At 38.7% G+C, this 24,776-nt stretch overlaps 1 protein-coding gene across 1 annotated transcript in view; it reads left to right on the forward strand.

Moving 5' to 3' along the window:
- The window catches only part of LOC146322497 (uncharacterized), a 60,509-nt gene extending 38,147 nt beyond the window's left edge, over positions 1-22,362 (forward strand). The window contains exons 50-74 of the mRNA XM_084724495.1: positions 1,080-1,145; positions 1,289-1,342; positions 1,443-1,478; positions 1,580-1,642; positions 1,894-1,956; positions 3,131-3,193; positions 3,480-3,542; positions 4,054-4,104; positions 5,612-5,647; positions 5,756-5,818; positions 6,088-6,150; positions 6,420-6,452; positions 6,572-6,608; positions 6,727-6,738; positions 7,187-7,680; positions 8,388-8,490; positions 9,023-9,724; positions 10,000-10,102; positions 10,196-10,251; positions 10,608-10,868; positions 12,124-12,198; positions 14,601-14,786; positions 16,675-16,734; positions 18,973-19,158; positions 21,338-22,362. Of these exons, the coding sequence (XP_084580621.1) occupies positions 1,080-1,145; positions 1,289-1,342; positions 1,443-1,478; positions 1,580-1,642; positions 1,894-1,956; positions 3,131-3,193; positions 3,480-3,542; positions 4,054-4,104; positions 5,612-5,647; positions 5,756-5,818; positions 6,088-6,150; positions 6,420-6,452; positions 6,572-6,608; positions 6,727-6,738; positions 7,187-7,680; positions 8,388-8,490; positions 9,023-9,724; positions 10,000-10,102; positions 10,196-10,251; positions 10,608-10,868; positions 12,124-12,198; positions 14,601-14,786; positions 16,675-16,734; positions 18,973-19,158; positions 21,338-21,378 (2,970 nt within the window). The 3' untranslated portion in view covers positions 21,379-22,362. The remainder of the gene's footprint in view (positions 1-1,079; positions 1,146-1,288; positions 1,343-1,442; positions 1,479-1,579; positions 1,643-1,893; positions 1,957-3,130; positions 3,194-3,479; positions 3,543-4,053; positions 4,105-5,611; positions 5,648-5,755; positions 5,819-6,087; positions 6,151-6,419; positions 6,453-6,571; positions 6,609-6,726; positions 6,739-7,186; positions 7,681-8,387; positions 8,491-9,022; positions 9,725-9,999; positions 10,103-10,195; positions 10,252-10,607; positions 10,869-12,123; positions 12,199-14,600; positions 14,787-16,674; positions 16,735-18,972; positions 19,159-21,337) is intronic.
- The last annotated feature ends 2,414 nt before the right edge of the window (positions 22,363-24,776 follow it).

The raw sequence follows: 24,776 nt of genomic DNA on the forward strand, positions 1-24,776 counted from the left end.
ATAAAGGGACTACAACTGTCATTCATTGTGCAACCCTGTGTTGTATAATGATAATAAATTACCTTGATACCTTGAACTAGGGATGCACAATAACAGTGGCCCGTCATTGGTATCGGCTGATAAAGACTTGAGCATCTGCCCTAAATTTCTGCTGATATGACAGGCCAATAAATTGTTTCTTTAATTATGCACATGTGACATGAGTGAGCCTGCAGGAAGGTTTTTGAAGTGTGCAAATGGATATCAGAGTTGCTGTTTGGAGCAATTGCTCAGTGTTGGTAATAGCGGAGGAGCCAGGTCTCATTCCTTCAACACTACAGAATTTATTGTCCATCTTAAGAGCTGTCATCCAGATCATTACAATGAATTTATGAAGAAGAAAGAGAGAAAAGCCTGTCAGCAGTAGTTTCCTTTTTTGCCCAGTGAAAGCATACATTTTTAAAAGCACTACAACAGACTTGATGTTCTCGCAATTAGGGGGAAAAATCTGGGAATATATCGGTCGTGGCGATTGGATAAATTCAATTGAAAAAGATTAGCATATCAGATATCAGTCAATTCAATCTAATATCGTACATCCCTAACCTAAACTGATCTTGGCTTATTATAGAGTAGTATTATGAGCATTATTTGTTGAGTGTTTGCAAATCTGTCTGTATTCATCATTAAGTCAGAGAAGCATGTTGTTTCTAATCACCTATTTCAAATTCCCAAACTAGTTTAGATTGCCATTAAGTTACATTCATCCATTCCTTGATGGCCCCTGTTCTACTTCAGTTGACCCAGACTCTCATTAGCAAGAAGTAAAGAAGTAAATATTCCTCTGTCTTTGTACAAATGAGAATGTCTTCTTGATAGGGATTTAATGGTAAAAAAAAAAAAACTACAAAAATACCACAATAAAAAAGTCAGAGTATTTATTGTGACATGAAATGATTTAAATGTGAAAGAAAAATGATTATTAAGTGTATATCAAGTGTTTTATCTGCTCTTTTTGATCATCCCTCCTGGGAAAAATGTGTTTTAGGGTGTTTCAGTGCTGAAACAGTGAAACTGAAAAAGTGATATCTGTCTAACAGGGTACAAGTGGACTAGATAACAACCGTGCAGGGCCTAAAGGAGACCCTGGTGATGCTGGACCAGCGGTAATTTTTTCCCTTCACACATTGTATGGCTATAGAAAAAAATCCTGTCAATGCATTTTCAACAATATACTTTATGCAGTTCACATTACATGGCTGTGTCTGTATGAGTTTGTCTAACTTTGATATCTGCTCTGAAATGCTAGGGAGAGCCTGGTGAGGATGGAAACAGAGGAGGAGCTGGTGAACCTGGAAGAAGGGTAAATAATTTTACCACGCATCATCTTTGCTAAATGCCAACTTACTTACTACCAGTTCTTTTTTGTTAATCAAGATTTATTTCTACTTGCACTTTACTAGGGAGCTGATGGCAGAAGAGGCGCACCTGGACAAGCTGTAAGTCCCTTTACAACATACTTTGTTAGACACTTATTGCAGTAACTCTTGTAATGGCAGTACTGTAAATGTTACATTTTGTTGCTGGCATGTCATTAAAGGGGAATCCCGGAAAGCCAGGAGCTGATGGTGTTGCGGGAGAGCCTGGTATTGGAGGATCTAGAGTAAGACTGACATTCTTTTCATTGTATTTTACACATCATTCAATCTTCAGATGCTCTGGCCAGAACACATATCATAGCGAATGTTGCAATTACTGTTAATACTTTTCTTGGCTGCATTAGCAGAATGACAAATTGTTTTGACTGGACTGTGACTGGATTATTTATATATCTAAAAATGTGGGTTCATTATTTACTTGTGGGTTTCAAGTTCATGCGCAATATGCAAGACACTGCTCTGTCTTTTTTTAAAGGGTCCACCTGGACCACCAGGTGCACCAGGATCGAGAGGAGAAGATGGGAACCCTGGACCCAGGGTGAGTGTAGCTGTTGGATGCACTTTATTAAAGGAGAAATATGTAATATACTTACTGTATAAATCATAAAATGCCCATGATATGTTGTGACATATTGAGGAAACATGCTAAATTGACATACTGACTTCTACATACAACAACACTAAAGCCAGCATGTATACCTTTTACATTTTTGTTTGTTTCACATTTATTAGAGTTCAAATTAATGCCAAAGTTAATTATAAGAAGTTATAAGAAATCAGCAATAATCCTTTAGGAGTAGGTGTTTAGAACAGTTAAATTGAGCAATATGTTAATGGAGTCTGGCAGGCTATAAGGCAGGCAGTCACTGAATTCCAACTCCAGAGTGTGTATTTTCAGAGGAGTGGGCTTTTGTTTTTAGATTTACATCGACATAGTTATAAACAGCTGATCAACTTACATTTTAAGAACCGTCGCTTGTCAGTCTCAAGGCATAATGTTGTTTAGCCATAGATCATATATTAAATAGGGATTCAACTAAAGCTGCACAGCTTGATGAAATAATGATTAATCGACTATTAAATTAATCAACAACTATTATGATAATCAATTAATCAGTTTGAGTCTTTTTTTTTAGGAAAAAATCTCTAATTCCAACTTCTCAGATGTGAATGTGAATATTTTCTGGTTTCTTAAGCCCTTTATTACAGTAAACTGAACAGCTTTGGGTTGTGGACAGGACAAGACATTTTAGGACGTCATCTTGAGCTTTGGGAGAGAATGATCAACTTTTTTCACCATTTTCTGTCATTTTATGGACCAAACAACTAATCAGTATAGAAAATAATTGACACATTAATTGATAATGAAAATAATTTTCAGTTGCAGCCCTAGATTCAAGCTATTTAATATACAGTATAGGATTCCAAGTTGCTATTTGGACTGCAGTACTCAGTTTTGAATGCTAGATCTGTGAACATTTCTCTTTTAAATAAAATCTTTTGCTTTACGTGTCACATATTAAACACATTAATTCAAGTCCAGCATAAGTTTTAAAGCATCGAAAAACACAGATAAATTGAAATGTCATTTCCCACAAACAAACAATAAGTTGCCACAACTGCAGTAGCACACTGGTAACTGATTAAAAAATCATGTGCACCATGTACATAATTTTGAGAAAAGGAATTGCTCCTAATGTTTTGTTTTCCAGGGTCCCGGAGGAAGCCCAGGTGCAAGCGGAGAAAAGGGAAGGAGAGGAGCTCTTGGTCGCAAGGTATTGAGTGGAACATAATTTGGCTTATTTCTTCCATAACAGCCTTGTTTCATTTATAAACACACTGGCCTAAGCTGAGCTCTCTCGAATTACTGGACACACATGTGTAGTTGATTTGAGCAAACATGAAAGAGCTATAAGAAAACATCAAGGCTCTGTTTGAGATCTGCTGCAAAAAAAAAGCATATGAATGTAATTAAATCTATAGAAACTGAACCGCCTGCTTAAAGAAACATTTTACTCTCTGAATCTTTAACTATTTCCGTCTCTATCTCTGCCTTTGTAGGGCGAGCCTGGAGAGCCAGGACCCAAGGGTGTTGTTGGACCTCTTGGTCCCCGTGGAGAGCCCGTAAGAATAAAAACACATCTTCTTTGCATGTGTCATGATGTAAAACTCATGAAATATGAGACTTATGTGGTTAGTCATATTGTTGGTGAAACCACATGTCTATATGTCATCATATAGTGGATGGTTATTTGATAATCTACTTAATAATTGTCACTGTGAAAGAGAGCACCTTTGGCAGAACTTCTGCTTCAGGCCACAAGTTGGAGAATCTTTTCTTTGTGGTTTATAGCAAGATGTATGTGGCTGTTCTGTTCTGTCTAAGAATGCATATGGTGTGTTTTTAATCAGGGAAGTGGTATTGCTGCTGAGTTTTTTCTTGAATGAGTACCATAAAATTGCTTAGTATTACATAACAGTATATAACACAGTTATGTTGAGATGAACAGGAGGGGGAGGAGGTGTTGCTCTTGTTTCCCCTTTACTACCCCTTACTACCAAGACTGTATGTAGCTGAATGAATAGCTCTTTACAAAGAAAACAAAGTGGTTTAGCAATCTTGTTTTTCTTACAGGGTGAAGATGGTGGAGATGGTTTTGGTGTTGCAGGACCTAAAGGAAGAAAGGCAAGTGAATTTTGAACTCTAGTAATAAATGGTGATCAGGCAGTGTCTCCTCATTTTGATTAAGATTATTGTTAAAATTAGATTTAGCCTCAGCTGTGCGTAGGGCACCAAGTGCCTGAGGGTGGAGTCCTGCCCTGGGTCAGGTACATGCAGTTACCTGAAGGGTGACCCACAAAAATGTCTTGTAATGGGTAAAAGAAAAAATGTATATAAATTCATGGGAAATAGCAGGTGGGCACCAGGCAAGAACCATAATATAACACATACAACACAGTAATATGTTTTTTTTCTCTAGTGAAATTATAAATGAAAATTATTACACAGTATTTTTAACATTTATATCCACCAGTATAGTAATATCAAGCCTAACAAGCCAGGAGGCTTTTATTGTGAAAGCCTGCAACACAACCTTTAACCCCACTTGATTTGACAGTGATGCAGGCTATCTGCTGGCTAAAACTGATGTCATACATACAAAATTAGCCAGCGGAGAATACCACATTTTGTACAATACATCGTCACAGGCCAAGTTGAACATTTGGGAGGATCATCATGCACTCAGCAAATGTCAGAATAAAATGTCAGTGACTGCTGATTGGAAAATTTTTCAAAAAGTATTAGCTTTTAATAGCTGCGAGTGAGGTTTGTCGTCACTATGGAAACTCATCGACAGCTACAGGAGCACAGGCGCTGCTCCAAATGAGAAGGTGTAGGTTGGGCCATGCACCGTTCCAGGCAGGTGCAGTTTTGGTTGAGAGATAATTGCAGGCAACAGGTCAGTTCTGAATCTCAGCTTTGTAGGTGTGGGGTTGGGCAAGTTTGCAAAGCAGTACTCGTGCAGGATAACAGCCCCTCACAGCTCTACTGCACTCTGCGGGAATGCCCTTGACATGCCAGCTTGTCAGGAAGTTGCTTAAATAATGCTGCAATCATGCAGTTTTGGGCTCTTTTTTTGTGTCCAGCATGAATATGTTGTTTTTGCGTATTTAAAAAAATTGAATTTGAACATTGTTGGAATATCATAAATTGGATCTGATTGGAAAGCCGAGACGGTTGTGGATTCAAGAACCCCAACTCTATTCATGTGTGATGATGTTAGTGTCCACAGTGGTGGTACTATTGCAGCAAGAGCAGACTTTGAATCTTGACTCACACTGTGTTACATTTTGCACCAAATCTGTGTAATATGATATCAACCTAAAAACTGCTGCAAAAATGTATAAAATATGATAGAGCATAGAAATGGACATTATACTTTAATTGCAACATTCTTAGCCCTAATATAACCAAATAAAACATTTATTACAGATTTATGACTAGTGGTGGGGGACACCACAAAACAATTATGCTTAAGGTACCCAAATGGCCAGTAGCCAGCATCATAAAGAATTCCATGGCTCTAACCCATTTGAACCATTACACAACTCTCAAGACAAAAGCAGTAATAAGCAGCGGGACAATAATGATACAAATAATACTTAAAGTTTGAATGTTTTTTCCTCAACAGGGTGATGAGGGCTTCCCAGGATTCCCAGGACCAAAGGTAAAAGAAAACACTGACCTGAAAGTGAAATTTCAACAGAGCTTGCAAATTACAGTGTTACATTGCACTGGACCTACCCACTCATTCTCTTTACCTTCATTATTTCAGGGGGCTGCTGGTGACCCCGGCACTAAGGGCAGACCTGGACCCAGAGGAAATCGTGGACAGAGGGTAAGTTCTTAGACCCCAGTCAGATTAGGTCAGTCTGGCAACAGCACTGTGTGGTTGGAAACCAATGGCCACATGTGTGTTGTGAAACACTTGAGAACCGGTTTTGCTTTATTTTTCAAATCTATAGTATGTAGTTTTGGCAGTGAACAAACTCAGTGAGCAAGTACATTAATGTTGACATAGTCTTTGAAATGTGTGAATCTTTTCAGTCAAACTCTTTTTTTGAACTGCTGACAGTAAATTCTTCTCTTACGGTTTATTCTTTCCAGGGTGTTTCTGGGAACATTGGTACACCCGGACAAAAGGGAGAGGTTGGATATCCTGGGCCATATGTAAGCAACTTAAAATTCTACTCTTTCCTTGTAAGCTGTGTAAATTTCATATAAGTAACATGGTGCCACCCTGTGATTTACAATAAGCTATATACTAATCTGAGTTGGAATCACATCTGTCAGTCTTATGACACATAGTATATAATGCACAATGTAATACTGTTTAAATCTTAAAATGATGTAACAAAAATAACATGTTATACAAGCAATACAAAAAATAAAGTGTTGGCCATGTCCAAGTGTTAACACACCTATTTTTGTTCCCACAGGGTCAGAAAGGACCAAGAGGACCAGGTGTCGTGGTATGTGCTCATTTATCAAACTGTTGAGAATTGTATTGAATGAACAGAGCAGAACTCATCTCTGGTGCCTCTGACCAAAATCTTTCAACATTTTTCTCCAAATTTCTCTTTTTCCTCAGCAATGTGAGCTGGTCAAGAAAATCAGGGATAACTGTCGTAAGTATAATTTAACAACAATCAATAATGTCATTTCATGACAATGAATTGTAATGATGTTTATGTGTTGTGTGCTACAAAAATGCCTCACCATGTTTTGTGTCTTTTTTTCTACCAGCTGGCTGTCATGGTAAGTACAAAAAAATTAGTATCAATTTATTTAATGACTGTTTTAATTACTGTTGATGTACCAGAGGTGTGGACTCGAGTCACATGACTTGGACTCAAGTCAGACTGGAATCACGAATTTGAAAACTTTTAACTTGACTTGACCAGACAAAAAAAGACCTGAAACTCGACTTGACCTTTAATACTAATGAGTCATGACTTCACTTGGACTTGAGCCCTTTGACTTGAAAAGAGTTGATACCTACAGATGGAGACACAAGTTTTGGTTTCATTCGGCATTTGAAGTAGAACAGAGAACAATACAGCTTGATTTGGGACTTTCCTGTCTTGACTTTGGACTTGAATGCAAAGACTTGAGGAATTGCAAAACAATGACTTCGTCCCACCTCTTGTAGATTCAGTGGCCATTACTATACAGTAAACAAAATCCTCTGTGTGTACACCATTAGGTAATCAGGAATGCCCACTCTACCCCACTGAGCTGGCCTTTGCCCTGGATGTCTCTGAGGGCAATGGCCGCCCAACCTTCAACAACATGCGTGACACAGTCCTGCGCCTAGTCAGAGACATCGCCATTTCAGAGAGCAACTGTCCAAGAGGAGCTCGTGTTGCTTTGACCCTGTATAACGACGAAGTGACCACTGAGATCCGGTTTGCTGATGCAAAGAAGAAACGCGCCTTGTTGCAGCACATCGAAGGACTGCAGACCCTGCAGACCAGGAAGAAGCGCAACTTGGAGTTGGCCATGAGCTTTGTGGCCCAGAACACCTTCAAGAGAGTGCGTAGTGGTTTCCTTATGAGGAAGGTGGCCATCTTCTTTGTCGGCGGGCCAGTCGGCCAGGCACAAACACTTACTAATGCAGCCCTTCGCCTTCATGATGCTGGAATTGCCACTCTGTTCTTGGTCAACCGTGAGGACAGAGCTCTCGGCAGAGCACTGCAGGTAAAACAAAACAAAAAATATCGAGATAAAATCGAGAGAAAAAAATGATAGGTGATATTTTTAGAGCAGAAGACCAGAGACAGAGATTAAAATAATGAAAGAATTTTGACTCCAGACTAAGCTGTTTGAGATTATTATGAAAACATAAATTTAATTATTACAGCCTCGACTTGAGGTCAAAGAGTGTCATTATGCCTGAGTAATTTGCAACCCACCTGCCCATTTTGGTGATTATAGAGCTTAGTTTTAGTGGAGGAAAAAGAAATGTTCACAGGGCAATCTTCGACTGATATGACCTAAATGAGCACTTGAAAAATATACCACATGCATGAATTGCTACGTTGTTGGCAAGTAGGATTTGACCACCTGGGGATTTGAACCTGGACACATGGTTTTCACACACCCTCTCACAAGCTGAGGCAATGATACCACACCATTTTTGTCTCTGACACTGACACCAGTCAAAATGTTGTTGACAAATTCTGAACAAAATCATGTCATTTTGCTGGTCAAATACTTTGGTGAAGTTTAAATCAAACATTTTGTGAAACAGAACAAAATTCAATATGGCAGAAAATTGATTTAGGCTCAAATAGGCATGGCTCATATGAATAACTTTTTCTTGAACTGTTTGTCTGGATTTGTCTGTTGCTGGGATTTATGATTCAGAAATTATGGGCCATCTTTTTCTTCTCTTTGTACACCAGGTCAACAACACAGCACTTGCCCAGGTAATTGTCCTTCCCAACCCCGGCAGTGCACAGTACAATTCAGCCATCCAAAAGATTATGAACTGCCATGTCTGCCTAGGTAAGAGCTTTGTGTTTGTGAACCAAAAATGACAACACAACTGTTTACTTTACTTTAATGTTGCTATTTTCCACCCAAAATATTGCCTTTTTGATCTGATTTTATTATAGATTTGAGAAAATTGAGATTATGAAAAAAACTTTTCTTTTCTTAAAAGTTTGAAAATTGAGGATTTTTTTTTTTTTTTTTGTATTATTCAATATTTTATCCCATTCTAAATTTTTAATTCTGTTACAAGCAAGTTTGGAGAAAGATAGTTGATTGCTGAGTTTCATTTCCTGGTCATCAAATACTGGGGCTTTGGGTTGGTGGCCAAAGAGTTGCTTGTAGCAGTTTTTTGAGTAAACTCATGTATATTGTCAGATTGTCATTTACTGTAATTATTATTTCTAACCTTGTATGACATAATCATTGTACAAAGAATCCCAGTGGTATAACAATACACTGATTTAAGGAAAATGTAAATATATCTTTTATTGATCTATTACCCCATGTAGCAATGAAAGTTACATTTCATGTTTTCCTTCTCTAGACATCTGCGATCCGGACCAAATGTGTGACTATGTGCCTCCAGTAACTAGCCGAGACAGGAGGTCCTCCACCACAGACGTAGACATCGACATGGCTTTTGTCATGGACAGCTCTGATTCTACTTACCCAACATTCTTCACAGAGATTAAACGCTACATAGCGCAGATAGTGGAGCAGCTCCAAGTGTCCTCAAATCCCACATCATCCATTCACCATGCTAGAGTGTCTGTGATCCAGCAAGCACCTTATGAGTTCATCCACAACCACACTGGCTCTCCCATCCAAGTGGACATCGGTCTGACCGAGCACCAGTCAGCTCAGGATATTGTCAAGTTTCTGCTGGACAAGACGCCGCAGTTAGAAGGTGGCCGGGCACTGGCAGCAGCTATCGAGGCGACAGTGGAGCAGGTGTTTGAGAAGGCGCCTCTACAACGTGACAGGAAAGTGCTGGTGCTCTTTGTAACAGGCAGTGTTGAAGAAGAGGAGCAGCAGCTGATTCGTATTGCCACTGAGGCCAAGTGCAGAGGCTTCTTCCTGGTCATCCTGGGTGTGGGTGAGAAGTTGAGTGCAGGAGATGCACGTGTCTTGTCACGCATGGCAAGCGAGCCATCAGATGTCTTCTTCAAGCGGTTGGAAAGCATCTCACAGTTTTACGACAAACACATCCTAGCCTTCGGCCAGCTGATGCCAAAATATATCAGCAGTAAGTTCAAGATATATATCAATCTGTCACTTGTTGATTTTCAGTTGTTTATCCTTAAAGGCATAGGAGTTTGCCTTTAAGGAATTTTTACCATTTTAACTTACTGTCAGACAGCTTTTTGCAACATAAACCTGACACTGAACACTGACTATCATTAAGTGCCTCATACAATTCCACTTCAGATAATCTAAACTAACCCTTTAATGTCATTAATTTAATCAGTTTAATTAGTCCTGTGAGTGACATGCTGTGTTCTGTCTCATTTTTCTTTGCAGTTGAAAATGCTTTCTACATGTCCCCTGAAGTCTCCAAAAACTGCAAGTGGTTCCAGAGTGACCAGCCACTGAAAAACCCCTTCACATCACCACAGCAACAGGAGTAAGTGTGGAGATTTTATGACATATCATTGGTTGCTGTTAATTTCTTGGACACATTGATGGTTTTATTCACTATTTGTTGATCAATTTATAGGAAGCATCAGAAACATCATGAAAATAACCAAGTAGTTCATCAAAGAAAACATAAAGGTAAGACGTTGGATGTGCTAAAATTAACTTAAAGCTACTACAAGGATTTTATTGGTATATTTTGTGGTTATTACAGTGGAAACACTACCACTTTTGTCCACAGGGGGCTCCAAAATCAATAAAAGACAAAGATTCCTTGTAGTAGCTTTAAACTACATCAGTTTAAAGTTGGACTGGTTGATTCTGTTTTCTTCCTCATGAGTCATGCAAAGCTAACTGCTAAGACTGACTGCCCATAAATCACTGTTCAGTACCATTGGCTACACTTCTGTTTCTTTTGTTTTCCGCAAACTGTGAACCTGTTCTGTTATTGTGCAACTTCCTGCTTTGACACCACTTTATCTTACCCTCTTTAGACACAGATGAGCTGCACATCTCCAACGTCACCTCCAGCAGCTTGAAACTGCGTTGGAGCAGCCCAGACCCCAAGCTCTTCGTCTACTTTGAGGTGGTGGTGACACGGTTGCACGATCATGCCCTGATGCTGAAGACCAACGTGTCAGGCACCGAACTTTCCGTGGACAACTTAGAGAGTTCTCAAACTTATCATGCTGTGGTCACTGCCTACACTGCAGAGGGTCGAATTGTCTCCACCCGCAAAGGCATCATGACTACCAGTAAGTCCACAAACACACCGACACAAATATGTTATTGGCTTACTTTAGATCCCACAAGATGATACATTATGTAAAAGAGCAATAGGAAACATTTTCCATGCACCGTAACAAATAAGATGTAATAAATATGTGGATCTACAGTAATTTGATCATCACCACCAGGTAATACAATAAGATGTTGGGGTTTTGAGACTCACTTTGCAGCTTTGTTTTTGAAAAATTGGTGAAAACTGACAATTGCAGACAAATTTTCCTTCTTCTTTTTTAACTCCTTTAATACAGGGGTAACATTTGCCTGGGAAAATGTAAACTCAGGCTTGTTTCATCTGATGTCAAAGAGAATCTGAGCTGGTGGCAACCATTAAGAATAACGACATAGAAATAGCCTTTTGATGGCCACTGTTGGTCTCATACTGTTTAATAATCATTTTAGGGCAACTAACAATTATTTTAATTGTCAGTTAATTTGTTGTTTATTATACCATTTAATCAACTACTTATTTGGTCCAAAAAATGTCAGAAAATGGTGAAAAATGTTGATTCGTATTCCCCCAAGTCCAAGTTGACATCCTCAAATCCCTTGTTTTGTTAACAACCCAAAGATATTCATGTTACTGTCACAGCGGTGTAAAGAAAACAGAACATATTTACAATTTAAGAGGCTGAAGTCTGAAAATGTTGTTTTTCTTAAACAATTCCTCAACTGATTATCAAAATACTTAGCGATTAATAATCGATTCAAACAATGAATCAATTAATTGAAGCAGCTCTAAATCAGTTAAAAAGTCCTTATGGTAGCTTCAGCAATAAATTCCTTGAGCACTGAATTCAACTGTTTGCAGTTCTCCTAATGGTACTTGCAGGAATTCACCACACCTAAACAAAACAAAACTAAACTAACTGTAACTAATCAAAGACAGCTTCCCACCCACAATGTTATTTTTGTTATTTATCTCATTTATGTGCTCTTGCCTTTACTGCTCTGCTCTGTGTGATTACATTACACAGAGGCAGAGGAGGAACAGGTGGCAGGCATCACTAAATCCAATATGTTCTCCCCCGAAACCCCTCGCTTACAACTGTACATTCAAATGTAGGCTTTTGAAAGTGAAAGCATTGAAATGGAGAAGAGATTATTAAAATGTACATAATCCATGCATTTTGTCTCATTTCGAAAACTAAAACTTAACATCTAGTTGTCTTGTACTGAATGTCAGACAACGCTTCATGACTGTTGCTGGTCTCACTTTGACAGAAGCAGCAGCGCCTAAGCCAGCTGGCCAAGTCATCAGTACTGTAAACACTGCACCACTGGACAAACCAGAAACTGGTGAGTAAGTGCACATGCACGTGCACATGCATCTGCCTGTGTGAACATTTTTTTTTTCTGCTGTGACCTGTATTCTGTAATTTTGAACGTAGATAATTATTTAACAGAAAATATGCTTTGTACAGTTAGCTTATTAGCTTGCTATATTGAGGAAAATTTGTACATCTTGCAAATTTTCTGTATTGCTTTGTGACATAGATATGCAGTACACAATGCCCCTTGCTTTGGGTAAGTTTGAGCTTGAAGTTATACTCTGAGAGTGTAAATAAGACTTTGAGTTCACAGCGGGGAAATAGGAAACATCTTTTAGATTTATTCTGCTGACCTCTGGCCTCATCAGCCACATATCAGAACAACGACCCAAAAAGGGTTAAACAGTGCGCTGTCTTTGAACTTTCAGTACCATTTAATATTTACTCTACGTTTGTGTGGTGCATTAATGTTAATAGTCTGAATGGAGTTGTACTTGGCTGTGTTTCCTAGGCAGAGTGTGGTTCAACTCAAAGAACATAACAAGCTACACTGTAATGCAGCTATATTTCTACAGCTACTACACAAATGTGCTATTAGTCAACTCATGAGTCCTTGCCAAAATATACCGTGGGTCATTGAGGAAAACTTACGAAATCTACTACTCAAGTCATGAAGTCTTGGTTTGAAGATTTAATCTTTTCCATAATGTGTTCTGACAAACAAAAGAGTTGAGGTTGCAATATCTGTGATACTTTGGGGAAAAGGCCTCTTGTTAGTGGGAGTGGAGAAGATTTACAATGCACACATTTGTTTTAGGAGTGAAGCCTTACAGCTGCTGCTTCTTACGGAAGACACAAAACTTAAGGAAGAACTAAAGCACGAGAATATCTATACTGGCTGTAAAATCCGGAGGCACTTTGAGGAGCAACCTTTTCATCTGCCTTACTCCCATTCAGTTAGAATAGCAATGCTGTCTTCATTCAAAGTGGCCATATTCTGCTTGTTTTTAAGCTCATACTTTTATGTTGGGTTTCTACTAGAACAGATTTACATGCTTACATGTTCCAAAGACACATTATTTTTCACATACTGGCCATAGCTGCAGCACCTCTACTCAGAGTCTGTCTGAAACACTACATTTTAGGGCCCCAAGCCTATTCCAAATTCCCGTCCACACTAGCTGGGCATACACTGTATGATTTGATATGAAATTATACAGTACAAGTAAATCGTCTGTGATGTAAAGCCAAAGCTCACATTTTATATGTAAAAGATTAAATGAAAAGGCCCGTCAGCCCCTGCGGACCATTCTGGCTATTGACAAAATCAATAAAGATTAATTTGAGGCAGTACTGAGTACTGGCAGTACTGTCAAGTTCTGAGGCAGTACAGATGTGGTTGCTAGTAATAATGCTAACAAAGCAGAAACATCCTGCCTTGATCTTCTGTGCCATCCTGTGGGTGCAAACTTTAAAAACAAACAAAAAAAAAACCTGACTGCGGGGTATATGGACTCGTAGGTGGCTAGGAAGATGTGAACAGTATGGTTTGCCCCTTCACATGGGTGCAGTGAGAAAAAAGGCTCCAATCTTGGAGAGTCGACCCATAAAAAAGAAATTAATCCAAACGTCCTGTGGCCAGTTGATTTGTCCTCCCTAGTCCACTAAATGACAAAGGATGATAAAGCTGAAACTTTGTCTGACTCTAAAGTGAGTCGTGCGGCTCAAAAATCAGGTCAGAAATGGGCTCAATTTGTGAAAAAAGCTTCATATAACACACCAAAGGAAAAAATCCTAAAAGCATAATATGGCCTCTTTAAAAAGTAGTTTGTAAGTGCTGCACTTTGAAACCACAGTGTGAGCACTAGCACTCTGCAATTGACATAATGCTCTTCCAGAAAGGAATTTATAGACAATGCAGTCAAAACTCCAGAGGATTTTTAATTGATAGATTTTTTGGGATTGATTACATGGAGATAACCTGGACCACACAGCCATGCAAATCCGTGATGACTAATTGAACTAACATAGAATAGTACCTGTAGTTATAACAAACTAACTTTTCAATTCGCCTTTTCAAACTGATTTTTAAACTTGTTTCTTTCTACTGACTACTTTTAGTTTTCAACCCCTTAATAATTCAAGACTCCTAAGCTACCTGTAGCATGTTATGCCATATTGTTGAATGCCATTTCTTTTGCACTGTAGGAATGAACCATATCAGCACTAAGACTCATCTTACCCGATTAGACCCCTTTGAAAACCCCCAGCCCTCTAATACACAATGAATTTACCCACTACCAGCAACTTTTAACAGCACAAAGGAACTGCTGTATGCCCTGTATAGTTGTACATTTATCCCTAACACAAACTCATCGTCTCTCCCTGTCTCTCGTCCATCACTGCTGTTTGTTTCTCTGCATGTTCTAGTTAATGAGTTTGCAGACCCATGCTCACTTGACTATGACCCTGGACTGCCGTGCAAAGACTATCAGGCTAAGTGGTTCTTTGACAGAGAGAACGGGATCTGTACACAGTTCTGGTATGGAGGTTGTGGAGGCAATGACAATAGGTTCGACACTGAGACCCTCTGCTTGAAAAACTGCATGAGGTCAGGTAAGTGGCTGTCAGTGCCAGGCCCTCTGAGGGAATGTGCTGCCCCCTGGTATGATGGTGCAATATAATGGAGCATATTATGAGCTTTCACTCCAGATACAAAACCAACAAATGACCTTGTTCCAGAATAATCATAGTCCAATCACAGCTAAGCAACCATAACAGGCATAACAAGTCTGTCTGGTTTTGATTTTGGAAGGTGGGGTCTTGTTTCAATCACCATTCCAAAAGCAAAAACAAAAGAGGACAACTGTAAAGAATGGATGTAGCAGTGTATTTATCCGCTCTAACAAAAGCTGCAAATGTTAGTATGCCTGGCTAGCTAGCGACCTACAACGGGTAACAGGAGATGGAGGAAATACAGAATTCTTAGATGCATTGTGATGCGGACCTGGAAGATTCTGAATCAATTCATAAAAGTTAAAAACAGATTTTCTAAATGTTATTTAACATGGTGTTCATGGAGCGAAAAAGGCAGAACAGATGTTGTGAGGGCAGCGCAGCACCCGGACCATCTACAACAGGACCATGCTAGAGCATTAGCGAGACAAACATGAAGTGTATTGTCAATACTTTTTACCATCACTCAGAGAGCAGAGCTGCAATCAGCTGTAACAAACAAGACGCACACCGTGGCATTACACAGCTTAAAACACCACTGTGATGAAGAAAATTTAATCTAATTATAGAGGATTAGCGGTTTCTTTACGGAAACATCTGCTCGCGGATGGAACATTAGTTGTCGCCTCAGTGCTTCCTCTTGGTGGGAACTATTGGCTCTCTGTTTATAATATTAGACCTGCTCTAGATGAAGTGTCCTGAGATAAATTCTGTTATGATTTGGTGCTGTATAGGCTTAATTGACTTGAACGGTAATAGCTGCTCTATTCACATCTTTTTTACTTTTTTAAATTTCTTAAAATTTACAGTCCAGCAACTCAAACTCAGTTTTTTCACACTATAAAAGCCTCCTCTCTTATAAAAATGAAGCATACCGTTGAAGGGAAATTAATTGCATTTTATGAGGATATTCAGTCAGTGCTGATGGTGAATGTAGTAAACTGAAGCAATAAAGTGACCTCAGTTTGTGCCATATTGACAAGAAAGCTGAGTTCTCCTGCTGCAAAATGTTGTTCTTCATCATCCAGTGATGTCAGAGTCATTTCACTGGTATTGAGGAAGAACTACAGGCTATTTCAGCTTGGATTTCTAATCTCCACCTCTGGGTTACAAGGGCACATGCTAGATGAGTATTTTTATCACCTAATGCAATGTCTGGTGAACAAAGTAAAGCACAACATGGGCATGGGCATCAGAAACTCTCTCGCAATGCATCCTGGTACATGTAGGGACACTCCAATAATGGGAGAACTCAACTTTCTTGGTCAACCTAGCACATATTGAGGAATTTATTGCTCCAGGTGACTGCATTTTTACCCTCAGCACAACAACTGAAAATATGAAAGTTTTCAACCACCTCACAAACTTAATCTTTAGCATCAGCTTTTCCTGGATTGGAAGCTTGACATCAGTGATTAAGGGGCCTGGGCTTAGCAAACAGTCAATTAAAATACACGCATGGAAGCTTAAGGAATTTTAATCTTATTCCTGAGAATGTTTAATCTGTTACTGAAACTAGGAAAATGTGAATTACATCTTCATACAGAGTAGTGATATGTGCCTGAGGGAGTTAAGGTAGGAAAAGAAGAACGACCTGCCAATGTGGATCATTTGTGACAGATAATGAGGATTGCATCTGAGTAAATATCTGTCTTTTAAATCCACATTGCAATACATGTTAAAAAATCCTTGTGGTAGTTTTTTCAGCAGCTGGTGAAAGTCTGTTCCCTTAAGCTGAAACCACATTTATATTTTCATATTTCCGCAGAGCCAGAGCCTCAGCCAAATGTGCAGCAGGTTGAACAGGTGAAGATCTTCCCGGCTCCTGGTGAGATCTGATGCACAGCTACTACACACCATGACTAGTTTTGTGTAGACCTACAGTATCATGTTACTGTTCCTTCCCTTCTTGCTACAGTATAACTGACTTTGATGTGTGTGCACATGTATGCTATGAACCAATAGGAAAGAAAAAGCACTTCCTTCCTGCTCTAGTTTTAAACAAGCAAATCCACTTCCTAAAAACATGATCTGAATCAAACCTTTCAGACCACCCCTAATCTTGGGCATGTACGTCTGAATATCAAGTCACCAGAGCCGTATGTTATATTTCAGTTACATAATTCCATTTCCACAAACTGTGCTCACTTTGCAAAACAACAAGTCCTTTGTGTTTAGCTGCAAACCCACCCACCTCCTCCGCTGCCCCTGAGATGATCCAAATGACTGACGGAACACGTAAAGCGCCAAGCGTGGAAAATGAGAAGGTTATGCTTTTGTCACAGGAGCGCGCCAAGTCATAACCACAGGGAAAATGAATGGAAAGCCTTGTTCACTGGTTTATTGTTATTTTGGCAGGCGTCCTCACACAGAGCAAGTTCAATTTGTCAGTACCTCATCAGCGTTGGAGTAAATTGGCACAAGATATTTTCAGTAATACAAAATCTACTCTAAATCTCATGATTGTGGAAGAATAAACGTCCACAGTGATGGAAGTGCTTTTGTTCTTTCCCTGAACCAGTTATAAGCTTTATACTGATTTCCAGTCCACAACACAAACAAGTCACTGGCACAATACTGCCATCATGTCTTCATTACTACTCATTATGTGTAATGGTAATGATACATTTACTGCTGATTGCACCATTCATTGTTGGTCATATTTAAAGTCTAAATTTGTGTATTTACAATTTGTTATAGGGAAAGTTCAAATTATTTGAAGTGGGGTTGTACAAGGTATCCATAGTAACTGTATTACTCACACTACATAGCGGCCAGCACGCCCCCAATTTGGAGAAGCAGAGAGAAGTACCAGCATAGAAACTAAGCAATGTACTGCTGTGGACAGGGTTAGCAGCAAAAAATTTTACCACCTACAAAATTAATCAAGTTTAAGTGTACGCTATATTTACCTTGCCGTCAAACAGCCTCTGAGATAACTCAAACATCACTTCTCTGACTCAGCTGGACTCCATTGGCGAAATCAATTATTCTACCTTGCAGAACACAGGAGTTGCTAGTCTAAAGCTGCCTCTTTTGGGGAGTTTGTCTGCTTTAATGTGGGAACTTGGTGTTTTAAAAGATCATTTCAGACTCATCGACTCAACAATTCCACCAGTAGAGTCTGGTAGCTTTGGATATTTGGCTTATATGATGGCAGTTTCCCATGAGAAAAGCCTGTCTGATTATTTTGATGTTACCTTGCTGTGAAGAGGCCAAAATATTCTAAATATAGTGTACACTTAAACTGTTCACAGTAATACATTGCTTAGTGTCCATATCATTACTCCTCTCTCCGTGTCGACCAGCATCTACTGTAGGTAATTAAAGCTGGGTATCAGAACTCAATGCTGTAACGTATAAATTGAAATAACCAGGTATCAAGTAGTGCTGAAACTTCTCCTGTTAAACAATACAATACCTGTATTCAGTCATTTTTGTACCCAAACCGATCAAAAATAGAAAAAAAGAGTAATTGTGTGGTTTTGCTTGCAGCACCACATCACCACAAGCGTTCTTCAGTTTAATGCAGTAATAAGCCACCAAAGCAAGCTACAGCTAGCAACTACATATAGTCTTTGGTGGTGAAGTCAAGCATGTGAATTTGACAGGGTTGGCAATTCAACATGCTGAGATGTCGCCAAAATGTTCAAAAGTACAGAAGTTTAAAAAAAAAAAAAAGTATTGAATAAAGTGCCCTCTTGGAGTCAGCTGTGGCTCAGTGGCTAGAGTGGATTGTCCACAAGTCAGAAGGTTGTTGGTTTGATCCCCAGCTCCCTGCAGTCTCCATTTCATGATATCTTTGGGAAAGACACTGAACCCCAAATTGGTGTGTGGTAGATTCTAAGGAGCAGAGGCACCTTACATGACAGGGTGCCATTAGTACATGAATATATGGGTGAATAGCTTATATCCAGCTCTATGGAGAAATACCTCATACAACCCCACTTAAGATAATCCAGACTGTTCCTTTAAAGCACGAAGCCTTGCCAGAGATGCGTGGTCGTCTAGCTGCATGTGTTCTCATTCTATCCTTGATTGATAATATTTGTCTCTCCTCTCACAGCGGCCTCCACAGCCGTGGACATTTGCCAGCTTGCCAAAGAAGAAGGTACTTGTGCCAAATTTGTTCTCAAGTGGCACTATGATGCCCCCAGCAAGAGCTGCACACGCTTCTGGTACGGAGGCTGCGGTGGAAACCAGAATCGCTTCGACACGCATGAGCAGTGTGTGAAGGCTTGTGGAAAACCAGGTACATGTCTCGTTCATAGTAATAACTCCTATTATCAGTCAGTGTCATTGCACAGGTAACTGACAGGACAGAGCACTATGCATTTTTCTGCACGATGGCTTTTCTTCATTTGAGGATACATTTAACAAGACATCAAGTCCCAGTAAATAAAGCAATCAATCATAGGGAGTAATCATTCACAAACATCATAAAGGCAGTAAAAAATATTAAACAACTTTATTGCACCATGAATGTTTATTTTGGCAGTTATCTAATACATCAAGCCAAATAAATCATGGCCTTGGAATCAGAGTTGGCGTGCAAAGTTGCAAACACGACTTAACAGAACACAAGTTTGCCATCTCTGAGGAAGCAATTACAGCATTCACAGTATATAGAATAAGTCATGCTTACACACTGCTTCACTGTCTTCTCATAGCCTAATTTCTATAGAGGAACATTCTGGTCATCAAAGAAAAAACTGAACATTTTCTTGTAATAATGTTGTGTCTTTGTATTCGTTTGTTTGCCCCATCCATCCACCCATGCGGACTTTCTTGCTTTAAATAGTACATTATCTGACACGGATGGGTTTCCATTGAAGTTACCTCAACTAATGGGTTTCTCATGTGTCTGTATGAGACAAAATATCTGTATTTGACAACATGGTAATAGGTTGATTAGATATCCAGCGTAAAATGCATGCCGCATTTCCTCAGTTAGTCACAGGCAGGGTGGTATGATAGAAGGCAGTTTGCAGTGACTTGATGCCTTTAATGACTTGCAACACAGGAAGCAAGAACTTTAAAACACACTTGAAAAATACAGCTGGAGTCAAGAAATGTGACAGCCACCTCACTGATCGTTAAAACTACAAACCAACATAAACCATCATGAACAGAACATGATGCAAACTAAATTCTGTGTCGATTAAACGCAAAATTTAATTTTGACTAGTCTAACACCAAGAAAACACTCAAGAAAACACACATAAGCAATTAAAATTGAGCAGAATTTATTCATTTATAACGTTAAACACTGCCCTCCCCCAAAAAACTGTGCCTATCAGGAGCTATTTGAAGCTGTTTATCACAGTCAACAATCGCCAAATTGTACTTTAAATGCCACTGAAGTGCGTGCTACTTTGTGCTGTGCAATACAAATATTACACATTAACATACAAAACATGACAACAGCTCACTAAATGCTTCAACTTTCCAGACCAAATAGGATCACAGTGTCTGCGGGTAAATGACCCAGAGCTGATGTTAGCTGCCAGCCTGACAAACAGTGTGGCTAACATTAGCAGTGCTAGCAGCAGCAGCTGCTCTGCTTGCAGGTTAATGTCCGTGTCTGTGCTGAATGTGGTCACATGTTGCTCCAGTCGAGTGATTATATACCAGTTTATTCTGTCACAGTCTACATTATACAGTATTTCCATTTTATAGATTAAAAAACTACCAAAGTGCGCTAGTTTTACGAGCTGTCATCTGTCCGACTGTGCTGATATAAACATCCGAGGGTGCGTGGGCCACTGGGGCATATGCGCTTGGCGCACGGCGAGAGGGGCTGCTGTCTGATAAGGCCGCAGGCGTGACTAGTGGTGGGCGGCTGCATAACATCTTAGAAGAGGCAACAGTTAACTGACATTGTGCATGAATGAAATATTGATAAATAGTTTAAACGACTGGTGCCGACTAGCAAGGTTGGCGATGTTTAATCGTATTTATCGTGCACATTCCTAATGCTAACGCTGAAAAAAACACATTTCTTTCATCTTAAGAAACTGCTCAGTCTAAGTATGATGAGAAATGTGGGCCCTCATTCCAATATTTTAAAACAAAGCCTCGTTTTGAGCCGCTCCCATTGGCCCTGTTAAAGCTACTGCATTATGCTGTTTATGCAAAATCAACTTGTCCTGTATCCATTTCAAAGTGCTCTAATATTTCAGTGGACAGTGCAAGTTTGTTATGCAGAGAAAACTATTATCAGTTTATAAATCTATATGTTGGGGCAATGCATGACATACTTTTATAAAGTTGGATCCTGTTTAGATCAAGTTTCTCTTTTGGGTCTTGAGCTGAAAAAGTTTAGGAACCCCTCAAGTACACTCTGTCAAGAAGATAGTTTAAGTCACTGAAATTATTTTTACGACAAATTGAATGTGCTAATCATGTTTTTGTTTTCCATTCATCACCAGCACCCATCAAACAAGGAATCATCGCTGCAGTAAGAACATAGTGACACATGTCCAGCCAGCCTTCACCTCAGTTCAGAGGATTCTGAGGGGATCCATCCAAAATGGCCGTACTGTCAGGATGCAATACCAAAGCAATGGTGGCTGCACTGGATTCCACTAAAAAAGGACTTTATCCCCATAATTCTTGAAGTAGTCTTTTTCAAAACAAGAAGGAAGGCAACACGATTTGCTGCATGATTTGTTTTAACCTACTGGTGCTACAAAGTATGTTTGTTTTACAGATGAGTTGTTAAGTGCATTCAGTCAAGTTTTCTGGAAGAATGACATCATATGAATTTTCATGTTTTTTGAAATGCCGTTTTATAATTAAGCAAGAAACATATATGAATATCTTGGACAGAGATTAGTGATAAATCAGTACATGCAGGACTGGCATTATTCAATGCAGTTATCTTTTTTTGTTTTATATTGTGTTTTTTTTTTTTACATTCCACATTCACATAGCAACATCGGCTTTTATTGATTTATACTGTTTTTAAACTCACTTGATCCCTGTGGAATCATTCCTTCACTATTTTACAGTCACAAAATCCACAGCAATGTTTACACAAGTCTTGTATGGCGGTGTGTGTATGTAAATGACAATGACCAACTGCTCAGATGCTAAAACATTACTGCAATGTTAAGTGCACTTCTGGATCCGCTGCCTCAAACACACACACACACACACACACGTTCCAGTTATTGAGAAATGGAATGTACTTGTCAAGCTGTTTTTATTTTTGTTTCATTTGGTTTTACTGAAATTTGTTTCATCGGGGTATAGGGGAAATAAAAATGAATTAGACTTTCTAATAAACATGAGCAACTGATTCTTTTCTTTCTTGTTTTGAATTAAGACTTAAGCATAAGAAACAGTAACTGATTCAGAAATAAAAAATATCTGACATCTTTTCAAAGGTGGCGCTCAAAGAGAAGATAAAGATTGTATAAAACCAGAAGCCAATAAACATCTATAAAGGTCATCTTTCAGTTATTAAGTATTATTTTACTGTCTTATATTCTTTCAGAATTCATATAAAGCCTGAGTAGACAGTTTCTTTTTTGTTCCACTGGGCAAAAAAATACTTTCAGCATTATGTAATTCAAATGGTTTGAGAGAAAAATGATCTGTTTTCAGGCTTTAAAAAAATTAGCTTGTGACCGGAGAGTTTGGCCAGTCTCTGGTCAGTAAAATAATGATTGTTAAGTCTTATTCCTCAGTCTTTGATAACCTGGGAATGAGACTAAACCATTTATTATCTCCAGAATCTCTTACTGAATCAATTACCTTCACATTTTTTTACATCAAGAAGTACAACTGACTGATAGAAACAGTTCCGAGTTATTAATATCCATATAACACCTTTAATACCATGCATAAGTTTAGAGTTAAGAATGTGATTCATTTCAAACCTTAGAAACTTTCACCAACATTTGAAACCTCAGCTGTGTTCAATCAGATTCTCTTTAGTTTATAGTAATATGGTAAATGGACTTATATAACACTTATCTACCTTTAGCAGACAAAGTGCCTCACAGTCGGCCCACACACACTCACACACACCGATGGTGACAGAGCTGCCATACAAGGCGCAACTTGGAGTTCAGCCTGAGGACGCTTTGACATGAGATAGCTCTGCCTCTGCTCTATTTATTCCTTGTCTAGACACAGCAGACAGTTGTGAATGTGATTCATGACAAATTTAGATCAACACCAGGCAGTTAAATACTGACTGCTTAACATTTATGTAAATGTTTGTTTCCCCGAACTAAGGTATTAAATAGTAAGACATTTCTAGATAGATATTTTCTCTGGGTGTATTAGTTATTTGGTCAAAAGATATGAGCAGTGGATCTGAAGGCCAAGCTCCAACTGAACCTCCCTGACTAAAACAGTGTAGAGACAAGAGTGTCTCTATGTGAACTACAAGTAAGGAACAGCTGACAAAGTGCAAATAGTTTCATGATTCCTGTGTACAAGCTGTATGACCATGAAGCAAATAATCTAAGTAATGTAAATATATATTTGTACAGTAAATGCCTATATTTAAGAATATATCTGACAATATATCAGACATGAACCATTATTTACATATAGCTGTGCTTCATGTAAAATATTTTCCAGATGGAAATACCCTGTTAATGTCAGTGCTCCGTTTAACTATAGTGTGCACATGATGCTGCTGCACACAGTACTTATCGAGGTCAATCCACAATGAGCAACTACACAAAATACTCAGCAAGTGACACCGTGCGCTCACATTGAATAAAAAAAAGAAAACCTTGATCAGACTTGTTAAATAGTGAGGGCGTTTTAACAGACTAACAAAACGTGTTTTGCAAGAAGCCAGGGTCAAAGCAAATGAGGACACTGATGTCATGTTCTCATGGTTTTATGGGAATTGGGAATATGGGGATGAAGTAACAACCTCAGCGGAAGTTTTGTTCTACAATTGCATACAAACTCCACTTAGTGAGTTCTCGCAACAATATCTTTAAATGTGACTGTTTTTAGGCAAAAACTGAAGTTGAATTATCATTAAGTGAGGGGAATAGGGGAAACAGCATTTACACTATCATGGTGCACACACACAGAATCTGATGAGGACGCATCTGGACACACCTGACTGCTACAATCTCAAGCTGGTGGGTGACGTACTGCACCATATGAGGAATAGTAAATATTAATTGTATGTCTTATAAGACTTTGATGTCTCATACTATGATTTACTCAGGAAAGTGGGCACTTTCACATTTTTCCCAAACAACATAATTATAAGAATTAAGTATGAATCAAGTTAACATGTATGTTATTTATAAGTAAAATGGATGTCAAAATAGGTTTTACAAATACGCTCCATAAAATGTTTGTAGTTTTTTTTTTCTCCATTTCTTTAATTAAAATCATATATATCTTGTAAGGTTTTAATATAAGATTTTGATTTCACTCATGCTTGCCCAATACTTATAGGTTTGATATTACAAATTACTAAAGATAAAGATATTGTATGTGAATTGACTTACTCATAAGTTTTATATTACAAGTAATCTTTAGTTGCAGCCTGACTGCTGTCAGTTGATGGATCTGTCAATGGATCCAGCATGTCTGCACCATGATACACAGAGAAAATATGGCTCAACACTTTAAATCAGTTTAAAAAATATAAAGTGTTGAGTGTGCAATCAAACACTTCTTGGGAGGGGGGGACTTTGGACCTCATGATAGAGGATGCCTGGCAAACATACTCGACCAAAACACTGCGTCTATAATAAATCCAGTTTTATTCACTGTCAATTCCATTGGCGTTAATGTTTTCAAGAATTTATTGTTTTTAACACTTTGTATGACAGCTCTATCCATTCATAGCACACACTGCAAGTTTGTTTCACTTTTTAG

The sequence above is a fragment of the Lutjanus erythropterus genome, chromosome 8, assembly GCF_056507025.1.
Source record: "Lutjanus erythropterus isolate fLutEry1 chromosome 8, fLutEry1.hap2, whole genome shotgun sequence".
NCBI lineage: Eukaryota > Metazoa > Chordata > Actinopteri > Lutjaniformes > Lutjanidae > Lutjanus > Lutjanus erythropterus.